The sequence below is a fragment of the Phoca vitulina genome, unplaced genomic scaffold, assembly GCF_004348235.1.
Source record: "Phoca vitulina isolate PV1807 unplaced genomic scaffold, GSC_HSeal_1.0 scaffold7, whole genome shotgun sequence".
In the NCBI taxonomy this organism is placed as follows: Eukaryota; Metazoa; Chordata; class Mammalia; order Carnivora; family Phocidae; genus Phoca; species Phoca vitulina.
The window spans coordinates 66,563,683-66,581,596 of NW_022589710.1; the positions used below are offsets into that span (position 1 = coordinate 66,563,683).

The 17,914-nt window shown below is 47.8% G+C and overlaps 1 protein-coding gene across 4 annotated transcripts in view; it reads left to right on the top strand.

Annotated features, from left to right (window-relative positions):
- The first annotated feature begins 205 nt into the window (after window positions 1-205).
- EML1 (EMAP like 1) overlaps window positions 206-17,914 on the top strand; it is a 145,015-nt gene continuing 127,306 nt past the window's right edge. For 3 of the 4 annotated variants that reach the window (XM_032405911.1, XM_032405912.1, XM_032405913.1), the window contains exon 1: window positions 17,346-17,400. In XM_032405911.1, coding sequence (XP_032261802.1) covers window positions 17,361-17,400 — 40 coding nt within the window. In that variant the 5' untranslated portion in view covers window positions 17,346-17,360. Of the gene's footprint in view, window positions 615-17,345; window positions 17,401-17,914 lie in introns of those variants that run through there. The other variant, XM_032405914.1, reaches the window with a different exon arrangement.

Sequence of the window (17,914 nt, forward strand, 5' to 3'; positions counted from 1 at the left end):
GAAAGACACTGGGAGGTTTCAGAATCCACCTCCCTCCCTCCTGTGTCAGGCTCAGAACGGAGTGGACATTTGCCCAGGGTCCCACATCTGAGAGAGAGAGAAAATGTTTTCCAGTTTTTTCACAGAAAACGCACCAAAAATTCCAAGTAGCTCTGACTGCAAAGACGCGGCGCTTGCTCCCAGGTCCCATCTGTGCTCCACAGACTCCCAGGATCACTGAGCTCATTTCACTAACTGCCGCCAGTCCCCCGGGCTGGCTTCCTCTGCCCTACTTGCCACCACCCAGATACGCAGGGCCCTTTGGCAGAGAACAGAGGCGGGGGTGGGAAGAGGATCCCGCCAGGCCAGGTGGGCGTGCCCCCCCACCCCCCGCAGACCCGCCCTGCTCCCAGCCGCACCGGAGGCCCAGAGCCCCTTTAGTGCCTGCATAATGGATGTCTCTCTTCTTGGAAATCACCAGCCCATCCTATTTAATGACAACGAGAGAAGTCGGATGCGGGCGCTCTGCTCCTAAGGCTGGTCTCTGCCTCCTATCCCCCTTGGAGGAGGGGCAGCCGGGTGCTCACGCCGGGAGGAACTGGCTAGGTGTCTTTCTTCTGCCTCACAAAGACTGGGTGAGCATCTTTCCCCTCCCACCCTCAGGCCGTCCTGCCGAGGGCTGGGGTACTGGGCCTCTGAACCATGCTCGGGGTGGATGGGGGGGCAGGAAGAGCCTGGGTCAGGGAAGAGCCCTTTGTAGGGCTAAGGGGGTGGCCAGGGTGGGAGGGAGGGAGGGAAGCCGAGCTCCAAGCAAAGAGCAGAGGGCTTGGAGGCCAGACGGTGGGATTCTAGGGGTGGAGGACTTTCCCTCACCCTCAGAAGGACTCTCTCTGGTCACCAGAGACAGCCACGTGGGCATGGCCTGGTGACCTCCCCACTAACACACATCCATGCTCTTCACCGCGGTGTTCTTAGGCATCTTTAGGGCCTGGCTGACCATGGCGATTGTTAAGATTCAATTATTTCTGTACTGCTCTGTAATTCTATAAGGCTGCCTCATCCCCCCCAATCCTCCCCTGAGTGCACCCTTTTGTCCTGCCACCCAGCCTCCTTCTGGGGCCCCTCCGACCTCCCCATGTCCAGCAAGGGACGGGCTCCTGCCGAACACATCAGGGGCTCCAGGCCCTTGCTGCAGTCCTGACCATGCCGGGTATTGCAGAGTTTAATTTAAAGTCCCTTGGGGCCTTCTTTATCCTGGGCTGCTGGCTGCATGGCTGCCCTCCGATTTGCAGCATACGCCATGGGCATACGCCTTGTCTGCTGTGGGGGTGAGCCAAGGATGTCAGCCTTGCTCCTGGGTGACCCGCAAGCTTAGGGGTAAGGAGCTGTCTTGGGGCATCCACGGGAAGCCTTGGGTGGGGAGAAGCTGCAGGGAGAAAGGGTTGGAAGTGGGGGGGGGGCACGTTCCTGGCATCCCCCTGAATGGTGAAGAAAGTTGAGAGTGAAAATTCTAATTGCGAATCCCACTGACAGCTTGAGTTTAAGGGAAAAGATGAGCTAAATTTAACCTAGCCAGTTAAAGAGCCAAAAATGCAATTTACTAATTAGCTTCAAATGGAAACGAGTCCAGTGATCATAAAGAGCTTTTCTAGTTACAAAATACAAAAAAAAAAAAAAAAAAAAAAAAAAGAGGTTGTTCCTCTCTTCGTACTGACATGCATTTTATATTCTAATACTGTTATATAATTAGGAATATAGCCTGCTGGCACGGTGTTCAAGATAGGCAGAGAATCACAGCCCCCTTGAAAAGTTGCAGGAAGCTGTGTGTCCGCACATTTGCTAGTTACAGAGTATCGGGAGGGATCCAGTCTGGGTTCTCAGGGTGTGCAGAGCCCACTTGGTGCTGAGGCAAGGTCTCACACTGAGTTCCTCTAGCCGGCACTGGGTGCTGAGGGGCTCAGAGGGGGGAGGGGGCATCTGGCAGGAAGGGAGGAGAGGGTCCCCAGAGGGGGAGGCATCTGAGATGACCCTTGAGAGGCGGTGACCGGGAAAATGCGGAGTGTATCTGTCTGTTTGGGCTGCCATAACACGATACCACAGGCCGGGGGGCTTAGACAACAGAGATTTACTTTCTCCCAGTTCTGGAGGCTGGAAGGCGAAGATTGAGGTGCTGGCAAGTCTGATTTCTGGGGAGACTCTCTCCTGTCCTGCAGATAGCCACCTTTCCATCGCATGCTTATATGGAGGAGAGGAAAGCTCTGGTGTCTTCCTTCTCTTAGAAGGACACCGGTCCTATCACATGAGGGCCCTACCCTGTGACCTCATTTAACCTTGATTCCCTCTTTCTCTCCAAATGCAGGTGCATCAAGGGCTAGGGCTCCAATATAGGAAATTGGGGGGACAAAATTCTGTCTGTAATAGGGAGCAATGGAAGGAACAGCACAAAGTCTGAGATGGAACAGAGTGGGGGGTGTATCCAGAGAATGAAGGGGTCCATGTCACAGGTGAGCAGGCTGAGGCGTGGGCAGACGAGATAGACCCCGCACTGGAAGCTCTGGCCTGACCCCATCACAGCAGTTCCCAGGCCGGGCTTACTCTTCAGTCCCGGGCAATGGGGAGCCACTGCGAACTTCTGAGCAGGGTAGCGATCGCATTAAAGCTGCATTTTAGCAGACCAACCTGGCCACCCCGTGGGACATACATTTTCATTACTTTGGGATGCATTTTGTTGAATATCATTTTTGGACCAATTTGAAAGGTGTGCCTAAAACAGGGTCTAAATTATGAGCCTCTTCTCTTTCCCACATAATGGCAGAGTATTGGGGTAGCAACAAGGACTTTGAACACAACATTTATAGATTGATCCAGGACATTATAAATAGTCATTGCACAAAAGGTAACATTTGGAAGAAAGCATTCTCTTAGCAAATTTGCATGATACAGTTTATGTTTCTACTCTTCCAACTAAAACAGATGGTTTTCCCAAACTATGGCTATCTTTTAAGAATATTTCCTGATGCTGTAATTTGGTGCAATAAAATGTCCTTTGGGCAAAAATAAAATCTTAGCAGGTAAAACAGCTGTTCATATATTAAATATGTAGAAAAGTGTGTCCTCGAGGTCCTCATAGATGGAGCTTAAAGGAGGAAGTTCTATCTGTTATAAATGGAGAAAGTGTAAAAACCTGTGAAATTAATTAGTGCAGAATCCTGATGACGTATAGATGTACATTTTACTATCCCATTCATCGGATATGGTTAGTTTTTAATCAGTAAATGACATCATTAAGAATGCACATAATAATGTAATTAAGGACCGCATCACAGTATATGGTATATAAATGAATTCTAACTTGTTGTCATTAGTAATATTGGTCATAAATTAATCCCCCTCTTCCCAAATGGCTGTGTGTTGCCCATAAATTTGTTCTCAAACTACCTTTTCTGCCACCACCTCTATTTCTCACCGGAGTGGCCAGTATATGAAAATATGAGCTTACACATTGATATATTATGGGGATATTTTTTTCCCGACAGATTTATCGTAAGGCCCTTTATATCAGAAGCTCCAGCCACATTGTCCCAAGCCTTCCACTGATTTTCAAATGCACAATTTAGAGTTATTCAGAAACCCACCTACTATACAAAATCGAAGTAAAAAGGCACATAAATCTTTAACATCCTTGAAGTTTTTCTTATTAAAAAGAAAGGTCCTTTAGCAGCAGGAACTAAGATTTTACCTTCATTGGCATGGTACCTGACTTTTAGAAGAAGGCTCACAGCAAATGTCTGTAGAATGAATGAATGAACGAACGAACTAAAGAACAAATAAATTGAAGCTCGGGAAGTTAGATTAAAATGCACATATAATTTTTAAACTTAATTTCAGTTCATTAAAGTCATACTGCACGTATTTTAAAAAATCAGGTAGTTCTACAAGGCTTAATGCAAAAAAATAGCAGTTAGCTTCCTTCACACGCCATCCCCACATTCAAACCTCCCAGACCCAACTGCTGCTTCCAAATATTGTATCTCTTCCTTTCAGTATGTATTTATCTTTCTTGAAATAGCATGGGTATACTGATTCTTCCTGATCTTCCAGGTTCAGGAATGTGTTACTTGTTAGTGTCCCACCACAGCGGATGAAGACCTAGCTCTTGTTCATGTGGCTCACTACAGACCCACACATGCACACACACTTCTCCCCCTCTTTCCAATGTAGTCATGTCATCATTTATTAGTATTATTATTCAAGTATAAAAAACATAGTGGCATATTAGTTTCAGGTGTATAATATAATGACTCAACAATTCTATACATAAATCAGTGCTCATCATGATAAGTGTATTCTTAATTCCCTTCACCTATTCCACCCATGCCCCACCCCCAGACCATCAGTTTCTCTATAGTTAAGAGTCTGTTTTTTTGCCTCTTTTTTTCTTTGTTCATTTGTTTTGTTTCTTAAATTCCACATACAAGTAAAATCATATGGTATTTTTCCTTCTCTAACTTATTTCACTTGGCATTATACCCACTAGACCCATCTGTGTTGTTGCAAATGGCAAGATTCCATTCTTTTTTATGGGTGCATCATATTCCATTATCTATCTATCTATCTATCTATCTATCTATCTATCTATCATCTATCTATCTATCTATCTCATCTCTTCTTTATCCATTCATTTGTTGGTGGACACTTGGGCTGTTTCCATATCTTGGCTATTGTGAATAATGCTGCAGTAAACATAGGGGCGCATATCTTTGTGAATTAGTGTTTTTGTTTTCTCTGGGTAAATAGCCAATAGTGGAATTACTGGGTCATATGGTAGTCCCATTTTTAATTTTTTTGAGGAATCTCCATACTGTTTTCCACAGTAATTGTACCAGTTTGCATTCCCACCAACCGTGCACAAAGTTTCCTTTTTCTCCATGTCCTTGGCAACACTTGTCGTTTCTCGTGTTTTTGAGTCTAGCCATTCTGACAGGTGAGAGGTGATGCCTCATTGTGGTTTTGATTTGCATTTCCCTGATGATGAGTGATGTTGAACATCTTTTCACGTATCTGTTGGCTATGTCTTGTTTGGAAAAAAGTCCATTTATGTCTTCTCATTTTTTAATTGGGTTATTTGGTTTTTTGGTTTTGAGTTGTATCAGTTCTTTATATATTTCAGATATTAACCCCTTATTGAATACATCATTTGCAAGTATCTTCTCCCATTCAGTAGGTTGTCTTTTTACATTGTTGATGGTTTCCTTTGCTCTGCAGAAGATTTTTATTTTGGTGTAGTCCCAATAGTTTAATTTTGCTTTTGTTTCCCTTGCCAGAGAAGACATATTTAGAAAAATGTTTCTATGGCTGATGTCAAAGAGATTATTGCCCATGTGTTCTCTTCAAGGAATTTTATGCTTTCAGGTCTCACATTTAGGTCTTTAATCTATTTTGAGTTTATTTTTGTGTGTGGTTTTAGAAAGTGGTCCAGTTTCATTCTGCTTGTAGCTGTCCAGTTTTCCCAACATTTGTTGAAGAGACTGTCTTTTTCCCATTGCATGTTCTTGCCTCCTTTCTCATAGATTAATTGACCTTAATTAATTGACCTTATAAGCATGGGTTTATTTCTGGACTCTCTATTCTGTTCCATTGATCTATGTGTCTACTTTTGTGCCAGTACCAAACATTTTTTAAAAGATTGATTTGTTTAGGGGCGCCTGGGTGGCTCAGTCGGTTAAGCGTCTGCCTTTGGCTCAGGTCATGATCCCAGGGTCCTGGGATCGAGCCCCGCATCGGGCTCCCTACTCCACGGGAGGCCTGCTTCTCCCTCTCCCACTCCCCCTGCTTGTGTTCCATCCCTCACTGTCTTCCTCTCTCCCTCTCTCTCTGTCAAATAAATAAATAAAATCTTAAAAAAAAAAAAGATCGGTTTGTTTATTTTTGAGAGAGAGAGAAAGAGAGAGAGCAAGCACGTGTGGGGGGAGGGGCAGAGGGAGAGAAAGAATACCAAGCAGACTCTCCACTGAGCACAGAGCCCCACTTGGGGCTCAATCCCAGGACCCTGAGATCATGACCTGAGCTGAAGGCAGATGCCCAACCATCTGAGCCACCCAGGCGCCCCCTCCCTGGAAGCTTTCTGAATGATTTCCTTATCCCCAGTGTTCTAAAGTGTCACAGGATAGAAATTTGGTTCTCTCTCCATTGTGTTGAGCATTTAGTAGGTCCTTTCAATCTAGGAATCTGTGTCCCTTTGTTCTGGGAATTTTTCTTGAATTATTTCTTTGATGATTTCTCTTCCTCTAATTCTGTTTTTGCTTTCTGAAACTCCTGTTTTTATACACTGAACCTCCCCATATGATTACTAGATTTTTTTTCTTCTGTATTCTATATTGTTCTTTTTGTGCTATTTTTCTGGGAGATTTCCTTAACTCTACTTAGACTCTTCTGTGGACATTTTATTTCTATGGTTATATTTTAATTTCCCAAAACTCTCTTTTATCATCTGACTTTAGCATCTTGTCCTTATCTTGTGGCTGCAATAACTTGAATCGTTGAGGATGTCGATGATTGTTTTATTTCCTTCTGTACTCTATGTTGTCTGTTTCTTCATACCCTCCTCCTTTTATCCTTTTATATTTTCTCAACTGTTTAGAGACTTCAGCTCTCCAGTCACATTTTAGAGAGGAACATTCAACAATTGTCTGAAGCTTGGAGTCCACTGATGAGGCTTGTCAACAGGAGGACCTCCCTGTGATTTCTGACCTTCCCCACCTCCATGTCTTTCCCTCAAGAAGGGTCTTCCATACTCTGCTCTAGAGAGCAGATACTTGGCTGCCAGGATTCCCGGACCTGAGCGTAGGAAGGGACTGGGGTGAAGGCTCCTCATTCAGCCTTAGGCGATCGCTTCTTTCTCATCTTCAGGATGGTGCCCCCTGGTATCCATTGGTGCAGAGAACCCCTTAGTTCCCCTGTTGCAGAGATTAAGCTTCTGATCTTCTGCAGGGAGAGGAAGGGCATCAGGAAGGGGGTCTAACTGCTTCTGTCATAGTCACCTTGGGCTGCCATAACAAAACACCTTTACAGGCAAGGGGGCTTACACAACAGAAATTTATTTGCTCCCCATCCTGGAGGCTGGAAGTCCGAGATCAGGGTGCCAGTAGCGTTGGTTCCTGGTTGGGCCCGCTTCCTGGTCTTCTTGCAGTGTCCTCACATGGTGGAGATGGAGAGGGAGGTGGGGAGAGAGAGATCTTCCTCTTATAAAGCCTCCAATCCTATCAGCTTAGGGCCCACCATTATGACCTCATTTCACCCTAATTACTTCCTAGAGCCCTATCTGCACACACAGCCGCTTTAGGGCTTCAGGAATTCAAGGACACACAGTTTTCTGTCCGTAGCAGCTTCCTAAGCATACTTTTGGCTGATTGTCCTGTTTTCAGCCTCTCCTGTGCCCCTCATTTCCGTAGGTGCTTGTGCTGTCAGTTTTTGAATCTTTTGAGGGCTCTGTGGTGACAAATGGGGTGCTTCTTGGTTTCTCCAGCCTTACTGGCCTCTGCTGCAGCTTGCTGGGGGCACACGAGCCCCGACCTGCGCTGTCCTGTTCCCCAGCTTGCGGTTCTGTGGAGGTCCTCTCCTTCCATCCTCTCTGCCTGTGGGTGTGAGGAGCTTCAGCAGAACGTGCCTGGTCTGCCACCTTTCCCGGGAAAGCCACCGTTAGATCTTTACGAGGACAATTATGTTGCCAACAAATACCTGTTGAACAAATGAAGGAAACCTCACCTTTTTTTTGTGGCTTTACACCTCTCTCATCCTTCTGACCCTTCCTCCCAGAAGACGTGCCCTCCCTCCTTCTGTCCAAGGAGACTCTCCCGCATACCATGTCCTCTGGAAACCGGTCCCAGCAGCCACCTCCCGCCTCCTTGAATCGAAACCAGCTTCCCCTCCTCGGGCTCTTTCTTCCTCCCACCAACCATGCTTGCTCTTCCCGTCCTGACAAAGTCTACCCTGGCCATGCTGCCCTGGAGGTGGGTTTTCCTGCTCTTTTCTCCTCTTCCTGTGTGACTGTCTGATCCTGGCCACCTCCAGCCCTCAGACCTTGCCACCACTCAGCTGTCCAGCTTCTGTGTCCCCAGTGGCATCCTCACTGCCAAAGCCATGGCCTTCTCCCTGCACCACCCCCCCACTTCCTGACAACCCACTCTGCCCCCGACTCCTTGTCTCTTAGAAGACATCCTCCCTCGGTGTCCCCGGAATCAGCAACCTGGTCTGACCAGCCCATTCCCCACCCACCTGGGAGGCTGGCACCCAGGCCCTCACCATCTCATTCGGAAATATGCTAGGCATCCACTAGTTTGTTTTCATGTCCTCAGGGTCCCCTGAGTCTAGTTTGCATGCTCCCGCATCAGCCTTCCTGAAGCACAGCCTCAGTGTGTGGCATTCAAAGGGCTTCCTACTGCCCATGGGCCGAGTCCAACCCCTTTGTAGGTAGGGGCTCCCAGACCCTCTGCAGTGGAGCCTCCAGTTTGACCTCCTCATCCCATGTTTGACTTGAACAGAGCTGGATGGCTTATCATTTCCTAGACACGCTGGGCATGCTTTGCTAACCTCTTCCCTGGATGGCTTTCCCTCCTCCTCCCGCTGTCTTGTCTCCCAGGCCATCAGGGCTGGAGTTCTGGGTCCATCTACCCGCGGTTCCTCTCCATCTGCCCCAGCCACTGGGGGTGCAGTAGTCCTCATGCCTTCACTTGTCCCAAGCAGCAAAGACTTTCTGCATGCATACTATGGGTAAGGTGCAGTGGGACCTCGGGGCTGCACCCTACAGGATGTCCGAGGTCGCACCCTATCTCGGGGTGTTCTTCTTTCCTGTGAGCAACTGGTGTCAGCTTTTATTCTTGAGTAAAGTCTTCCCTTCCTTCCCCCTCGGCTCTTATCTCATCCTCAGCTGCAGAGGGAATAGTTCAGAACAGAACAGGGAGGGTTTGGGCCTGACAGGACCAGATTTAAATCTTGTCTCCACCATTCACCAGCCCCATGACCTCAGCCAGGCACCTGCCTCTCTGCTCACAGGGGAGTTTCCCTATGTGTAAAAAAAACTTTTTTAAAGATTTTATTTATTTATTTATTTTAGAGTCTGCTCAAGAGAGTGGGGGTGGGAGGTGGAGGAGGAGCAAGGGAGAGGGAGAAGCAGACTCCACGCTGAACGCAGAGCCTGATGCGGGGCTCTATCCCATGACCCTGAGATCATGACCTGAGCTGAAATCAAGAGTCAGACACTGAGCCACCTGGGCGGCCCCCTATGTGTAAAACTGAGGCAGTACTACCTACCCCACAGGCTTGTAGCTTGGGCTGGAGCTGATACACGAATGGACAAAAATGTCCCTGATGGGCTCCTGTGTGCCTTGGTCCCCTCCTGTATGTTTGCTGTGTTCCTATGCGTATGCTCTCTCCTAGACCGTGAGACCCCCAGGGGGTGGGCTGGCACCTTATTCCCCTTTGTGTCTTCTGTTCCCGGCAGAGTAGTCACTCATTGTGTGCGAGGGAGTGAACCAATGGTCAGCATCCTGTCTGTGATGAAGAGCACAGTGAACAAGCCATGATTGAGGGAGGGGCAGCACTGTCTTACCAGTGATCTCTAATCAGAAGACCCTTTAACCCTTTGCCTTAATCAGTGGGATAGCTGGAGTCGAAAGTCCAAAGGTCAATATTTTAGCAAGGCTTCCAGGACCCTTGGTTAATTACAAATGAATACTGTGTATCTAGCCCACAGAGATGTGAAAGCCCATGCCAGGGGTGGTGGGAAGGAACCAGGCAAACCTCAGAAACAGGTCTTTTACTTGCCTTTCCAGATAAATATTCAGATTTCTGGCAACTTTCTTTCTTGCAACTTTGATGCCATGAGTTAGCTTAAGGTAGCACTTTCAATATACCTGTGTGAATCTCAATAATTTTTAAAACATACAATATGGATAGATTCTAAGTCTTTCCATGCTAGCTGGGATTACCATATAATTTGTAATCCAAACCAGAATACTCCAGAGTCCCAGGGGGACTACTGCTGATCACCCAGGGCACGGGCACAAATCCAGCTGCCCCAGCACTCTGGGATGAATAGTCGACCTAATACTGGTGTATTTACTCTGTGGTTAGTCGGTGATATGCCAAAAACTGCCATAAAACCTCTCGGGTAACACAATGGAGAAAATGAACACAAATTCCCGAAAATGACGTCGTTCAGTGGAGCTGTTGCAACGGAGATTTTGTTTGCAATCGGCTGCAACACCTATAGGACTCTATGAATCACAGTCACAATGCCGAGTTTCCTAAATGAAACAAAATTTTTAAAAGGGAAAATTGAATATGACTTTTAAATTTCCACTTCATTTCAGACACTTCCAAATATGTAAATTATTTCGATGGAGGCAAATCATCAAGAGCGCTTTTGAGGGAATGACCCAAGAGAAAAAAGCCATGGGTTGCTCAGATCACAAGGAGTTTTCATGTCCATCTGGACTATGAACACATTAAGTGTGGAAGGCTCAGACGTTCATGGTTCTGCGGCGCCGACAGTTCGATGATAGGGTAATGAGGCTGGAGAGGCCCCGATAAGGCTGTGTGTGCTGTTCCGCAGCCAGCGCTTCTCACCCACCCCAGCCCGGCCAGGACAGGTGGTGCACAGGTAGTCAGGAGCCAGGTTCATCTGCGGCAGCTGACTCATCTTTGTGAGATGAGCTGTAGATCTGCTTCCAAACGTGAGGACGAGGCTCCCAGGGGCGAGGGCAGGGCGAGTGCTATGAAGGCTTCGTGTTGGCTGCTGGGGCGGCTGGTGAATGAACACAAAGAACAGCGAGAGGAACAGGGGCCACGAAGGACTCTGAAAGCCATCTGCATATTCTGGACTTTGCTTTGTGGGTTTCTTTCTCTTCCATAAGGAGAACAGTTGTAAAACTGGAAAGAGTAGAAGAAACATCCCCGGAGGGATTGTCAAGAGCCCAAAGATAGGTGAGAAGCGGCGGGGGCTCTTTAGTTACTGCGAATACATTCTCTCTGGGCCTTGACAAACCATCTCGAACCTCACCAGATGGGCATTGCAGAAAACTGAGAAGGGAAAAATATCATAATTCTCCCCAAAGCAGAAAAAGTTGGCTTCTGGAAAATATGGATGATAAATTTGATATTAATATTGGTTCTGAGCAAAAATGTTAACAGATCTTTGAGGAGCTGCTGTGCATGAACTTGGAAGGGAATGCGGTCCCTAAGAGCCAAACCAACTTTGTTCTCTCTTTTTCACGGCGTTACCAGACTGGATTTACAAAGCACTGGTAAAGATCCTTCACAAAACACGGTGCAGGATAGAGAAAAATGGGCTGGGTAAACAAACAGCTGGGACAATTTGATGTTTAGTTGGACAAACATTTAAGGTATGGGTAAATAGATCACTGGAGATGCGGAGCTCAGAGCTCCACCCCCTTCTGTGCTGTGGATGCGTTTGTCAATTACAAGGATGTTGCCCACAGTAAAGGATTTGTTACCACACACTCCTCGTCCTCAGAATGCTGATGCATTAGATGCCAGATTTCAGAGTTTAAAGATTTGGGTTGGCTAAGAGGATGGATTGGAGCAAACAACATGACATTTAACAGGGGTAAAGATAAATTTTCTTTAGATTTTTTTTTTTTAATCGATTAGCTCAATACAGGATGGAGAAGACCCAACAGCAGTTCATTTGAAAAGACTGATAGGTTTGTAATTGACCGGAAGTTCAACATGAACCAACAGTATATATCCTGACTGCTCAAAAAGAAAAAACAAATCAATATGGACTTCAGTTGCATTAACGGAATCATAATATCTAAGTTGTTAAAGGGAAAGGCCACACAGGTCTGTCCTCTGAGGTTATTGTATTCAGTTCTGGGGTGCCGGGATTCAGGAGAAAAGAGCCCAGTTGAGGGAGGTGGGCATCTCTTCAGACAAGGGGTTGAGAAACTATGTCACAGGATGGCCAGGGAGGAAATGGAGGGCTTCAGCCTGGAGAGCAGGAGCGCTCTCTTCAAAGCATTTGAAATCCTATTGTGTGTCATGAGCAACTGACTTTGCCTAGCGGGTTCATTCATTCATTCACTCAGCGTGTTCTCAGTGCCAACTATGTCCGGCATGAGGGGTGTTTGGGGCATCTAATCTCCTGGGAGAGATGGACACACACACACACACACACACACACACACACACACAAGTTCCTACAAGGCAAGGCCACTTAACATGAGGGATACAGTAAAGTACCAGCAGATGTTGGAAGCGTAGCAGACAGGATCGCTCGGCTTCTGTGGTGGCGGGCAGGGAAAGGCAGGCATTCAGGGCTGGGGCATGGGCAGATGTCCAGAGCATTCAAGTGCATGGCATGACTCAGAGTCATGAACCGGAGCTGCCGATAGCGTGGTGCGGCCGGAGCGTGTCAGATGCCAAAGACAGCATTTGCCGCGGGAACCCAGACACACTTGAAGTCTGCGCCAAGATATTTGCACTTAATGGGGCAGGCAACAGAGAATGAAATACCATCATTAACCCCTCTCTGGGCCAGTTAACCCTGAAGTCACGAAATAGAGCTGGGAAAGCAGGACACAAGCTGTGATTGCGGCGTCCCGGAACAGACAGCCTGCACCAGGACCGTGGAGATGAAATCGACCTGACAAAAGTGGAATCGCTGAAGGATGCTTTGGGGAAGGCGATTTGGGATAAAAATAACCAGCAATCTTTTCAATAATTCAAGCTCTTCAACTTTGAAATGGCCGAGGGACCATTTGTCAGGGATGTTGTAAAGAAATACAGCTGTATTGGCAGGCAGGTGGGAGACCACAGAGTTTAATGTTCTTTACTGATGCTAGGAATCTCTGATTACTTCTCGTTTTATGGAGTGACAATCTTATCATAGGAAGTGTATCTTGTATTTCAGTATCAGTAATGAATGGTATCCTCGATCTACGGAATAGCCAGTTCTTGACTTTGGGATTCTTTATTAACTATGTTCATTTGCCAGGGCAGCTGTAACCAAGTTCTACACACTGGGGTAGGGCTTACGCAGCAGAAATTGACTGTCTCGTTGTTCTGGAGCCTAGCAGTCCAAAATCAAGGTGAAGGCTTGGTTGCCTCCTTCTGAGGGCCACGAGGGAAGGATCTGTCCAGGCGTCTCTTCTTGGTTTGTCTACGATTGTCTTATTCCTGTGTCGTCATGTGGTCTTCCCTCTGTGTGTGTCTGTGTCCTAATCCCTTTTTCGTATATGGACATCATCCTATTGGATGAGGACCCACCCTAACGACCTCATTTTAACTTCATTACCTCTGCAAAGACCCTGCCTCCAAAGAAGGTCACATTCCGAGGTGCTAGAGGTTAGTACTTCAACATATGAATTTGGCACCGACACAGTTTAACCCACAACACTCACCTAAGGGCAACTTTCCTTTGCTCTTAGAATATAGGAGAACCCCCATGTGAGCAGGCCACTCTTCCTGCCTGGGTGACCTTCTCAGTTCCTCAGCCGGTCCTGGGTCCTGTTCTGGTTGAGCGGCTTCCCCTGCTCTGATTTCCTCTTTTACCCTCAGTCCGGTATTCACGCTCTCTGGAATAATCTAGCACTTATCACGATTCGTTATTATGTGCCTGAACATCTCCTCGACTTTGTCACCTCTAGGGAGAAACACATTTTACACCACGACCGAGCACACACTCCAAGTAAAAACCAATGTTTCAAGTAAAAACTCTTGTTCTTAGTAAGTTCAGCGTATTCCAATATTTCCTATTCTATTTCATTTTTAATTGGTTTTAAAATATGCATAAAATTTGCCATTTTACCTTTTAAGTGCACAGTTCAGTGGTAGTAAGGACAGTAACCCTGTTGTGCAACCAGCACCACCATCCATCTCCAGAACTTTCTCATCATTCCAAACTGAAACTCTGTCCCCATGAAACACTCACTTCCTGTCCCCCTCAGCCCCTGGTGCCCACCATTCGACTTCTGTCTCTATGAACTTGATTCCTTTAGGGACCTCATGTAAGTACCATCATGCAATATTTGTCTTTTTGTGACTGGCTTCTTTCACTTAGCATAAGGTCCTCAAGTTTCATCCACACTGTAGCAGATGTTAGAATGTCCTTTCTTTGTATCTTATTTATTTTAAAAAAGATTTTATTTAGGGGCACCCGGGTGGCTCAGTTGTTAAGCATCTGCCTTCGGCTCAGGTCATGATCCCAGGGTCCTAGCATTGAGCCCCGCATCAGGCTCTCTGCTCAGTGGGAAGCCTGCTTCTCCCTCTCCCCCTGCTTGTGTTCCCTCTCTTGCTGTCTCTCTCTCTGTCAAATAAAGAAGTAAAATCTTAAAAAAAAAAGTATTCCTTTAAAAAATAAAAAATAAAAAGATTTTATTTATTTATTTATTTGAGAGACAGCATGCACACAAGCAGGGGGACAGGCAGAGGGAGAGAATCCCAAGCAGACTCTGAGCTGAGCCGGATGTGGGGCTCGATCTCACAACCCTGAACTGAAATTGAGAAATCAAGAGTAGGACACTTAACCGACTGAGCCACCCAGGCGCCCCTGTCCTTCCTTTTTAAAACTGAGTAATATTCCACTGTATGTACATATCACATCTGGTTTATCCATTCATCTTTTGATGGACACTTGGGGTGTTTCCACATTTTGGCTCTTGTGAATAATGCTGCTATGAACATGGGTGTGCAAATATCTCTTCAAGACCCTGCTTTCAATTCCTTTGGGTATATACCCAGAAGTAGAATTTTCTACTTCATTTGTTAAAGTGCACATATGACTCTTTAAAACCACTATACACGGCCACCTGCAGTTTAGAAAGTACTGTGTTCTGTGGCTATATTCCCAGCCCCAAGCACGGTGCCTGGTACCGTAGAAGCTATTTTTGGAGACATGTTGAATTAAACAATAGATACACAAGCTACATTTCTGGGTAATTTTAAAAATTACTTCTCTACAAATAAAGGCTAGAGAGCTCCCATTTTCTTTTCTCTTTTTTCACATACGGTACAATTTGCTGCTCTTAATGCCACTGAATGCTATGGTTATATTGTCCTAGAGAGTGTACATCACTTATTACAATGACAACAGTTCTTGGTCTTGGGCCATAAATTATCTCAAAATGACATGGAATAACAATCTGTTAAGATGTTTGGGCGCAAAAATCACACATCATTAATTAAGTGTTCAGAGGTTTTTCTTGGACTTCCCCGCATGGATCTTTTTCAGTGCGGTGTAGAGTTTACCTAATTGACTTAACATGCGTATCCTTGTAATTATCCTAAATTTTGCTTTTTTTAGAGTGAGCTTTTGCCATTGTGGGAAAAACACAGCCGTTAAGTATTCTAGGTTAAGAGTGTGATAACGATCTTTATCATCTCAAAAGCAAGTGGACTGAGTTCTTCATTGTTATTTGTAATTTTGCTCTTAGCAAAAGTAAAATCTTCTACGAAAACCTCCAGCTCAATTTCTCTCCTGCCCCACTTCTGAATTTTCTTTGTTCTTAACTCTTCTTAGCTGTGGTCCAATAGCATACCTTGAACACGATAAATCAAGAATATTAACATTCTTAAAACGTTCTTTTAATCATTTATTCATAATCATTTCCTTTCCAGTTTGAAGAATGCCGCAGTCAGCTTTTTATAGCAATTATCCGCAAAGTGGAGTAGATGTAGCATTAGGACTGGATTCGAAGGGGAGAAGGTGGGAAATGAGAATACAGACAAGGGCAAAGATCAAAGTGCACCTGTGTTCAGTCTTGCCCTTGGAAAGCCCCTTCTCTGTAGCAGCTGCCTCTTGCTTTAGAGGTGCAGAGGGTCCCCCTGTTTGGGTGGTGGCAGGGCTAGCTTTATGTTACCCTTCTGCCTCCACCGCCCTCTATAGTTGGCCCGCATTTCCTTTCCCTGCTGAAGTTCTCAAATGTGCATCTACGTGTGCTCTCCTTTTGATGACCGGCAGCCCGGCTCCCGTCCCCCCTGCTCACCAAGATGCTCCAGGCTACCTGGCAAGCCCTCTGCCACCAGATGGAAGGGCCTTTGCCCAGCCTTGTCCTCCTTGACCCGTCCTACAGAGAATCCTGTGAAAATGCCCACCTCTCTGCCACTTTCTGTGCTCCTAGTTTAATGAGACAATATCCTATGCAGGTTTCCTGCCTCTCTTTCCTGACACTCCTTTGGAATTTCTCTCCTCCCATCCCAAGGCTCTGCCCAACTTCTGTTGACTTACCATCCTCACCTTTAGAAAGTTCATTAACAACCTCTACCCACGCCCTCTCGAGTCTCCAATTGCTCCTAGCGTTTTTAGTGGGATGCTTGCTGTCCTCTCTTGGTTTTCCTGCCTCTCCAGCTGTCTGTCCTAGAGCGAGATTCCTCTGGCCCGTCCCTCTGACTGAGCGGTGCTCAGGCCCCGCCCCACCCTGGGCCACTCCAGCTCGGGCCCTGGCCCCCGCTGTCCAGTCCACACACAGACTCATCTCTCTAATGCAGCTCCAGCAGCCACTGGCTGCTGTGCAAGCCTCTCACCTCCCTCCTCCACCTGCCACCAGCTGTGTTCAGCTCCCCTGCGGGCCCTTGGGGCCTCTCCTACCTGCCCCCCCTGCCCAGTGCAATCTCATTTCCCACCCGTCTGCAATACAAGCCCTTCACTGCTCTCAGAGCAGCCCTTTCGCCCGTCGCCAGACCCAGGATCACTCATGCTGTCCTTCCCACCGTCTTTCAAGTTCTGGGGCATAGTCCAACCGACCCCTGCAGCCCTTCACGGTCCCACACGCATTTTCCATGTTAACAATCCCTCTTGTCCTCTGTGCTTGGTCTCCCTGACCAGGTCTGGGGAAAGGTCTTCAACCTCCCTTCTGCCCACAGCATCCACTGCCAGTCGTGGCTGACCCACATGCCAAACGTGCCACTTGCCGTGTGGAGCCCGGGCCCTGAGCCCACACGCGTTCCTGACGGTAACTTTTTATGCATTTCACCTACAGGGTGTCCCACCCCTATCAGTGAATACCTACAACTTGAAACCATTCAGACATGTAAGTGACTTAGAACATGTAAGCGGATCACGTGTCGTTATGAGGCGGAAGTGAATTGTCAGTGTCGTGTGGCAATGGGCACAAATGTTGGCAGTCTCTTCTGCACCCGGCCAGAGGATCACCCAGCGCATGTATTCTTCTCTCCTTTCCCAGCACCCGGACTTCAGGCGGAGCGTGGTAGAACTCCAGTCATTAATGCAGCGTGTGTGCGTGTGTGTGTGTGTGTGTGTGTGTGTGCGCGCGCGCGCGCGTGCGCCAGAAAAGTTACAGAATGCCGGGTCTGGGTGTCTCTCCTGCTACGGAAATTCGTCGGAACTCGCTGTCTTCCTGAGAATGCACACAGCTCTCCCCGGCTCCTGGAACCAGTTAACAAGTGTGTAATGTGACAAATCTGTGCCGCAGGGGCTGATCAGAGGGGAAGGAGCGGAGCAGATGCCGCTCGCTCCCAGGCCTCCCAGACTCTGCGGCCCGATGTGGCTGAGCCGCGGCCTCTGTTTGAAGTGGGAGGCCGCATCCCTCTCCGCCCCTGAGCAGAGGGCCAAGCGGAGTCACCACCCCGTGCTAACCCTCCCTCGGGGCAGGGCCTCGCCGCCGCGGAGGGCGTGCGGGGAGAGGGGCGCGCCGCGGCCGGGGGACATGGCCAAAAGTGGAGCTGCTCCAGGGGGCCACGCGGCCGAAACGGGCTCGCGCGCTGTCCATGTTTGGTCCTGGAGCCGCCGGCGGGCGCGGGGATGGAGCCTCCGGGGAGCGCGGGCCTCGGCGCCCGCAGGGGAGGGCTCCCCCGGCCGGGGCGGCGCCCCGCTCCCTTCGCGCCCGCCCCGCCGCTCCCTTTGTCCCCGCGCGCCCCCTCCACCCCCCACCGCGTCCCGCCCTCCCGGGGGCGCACC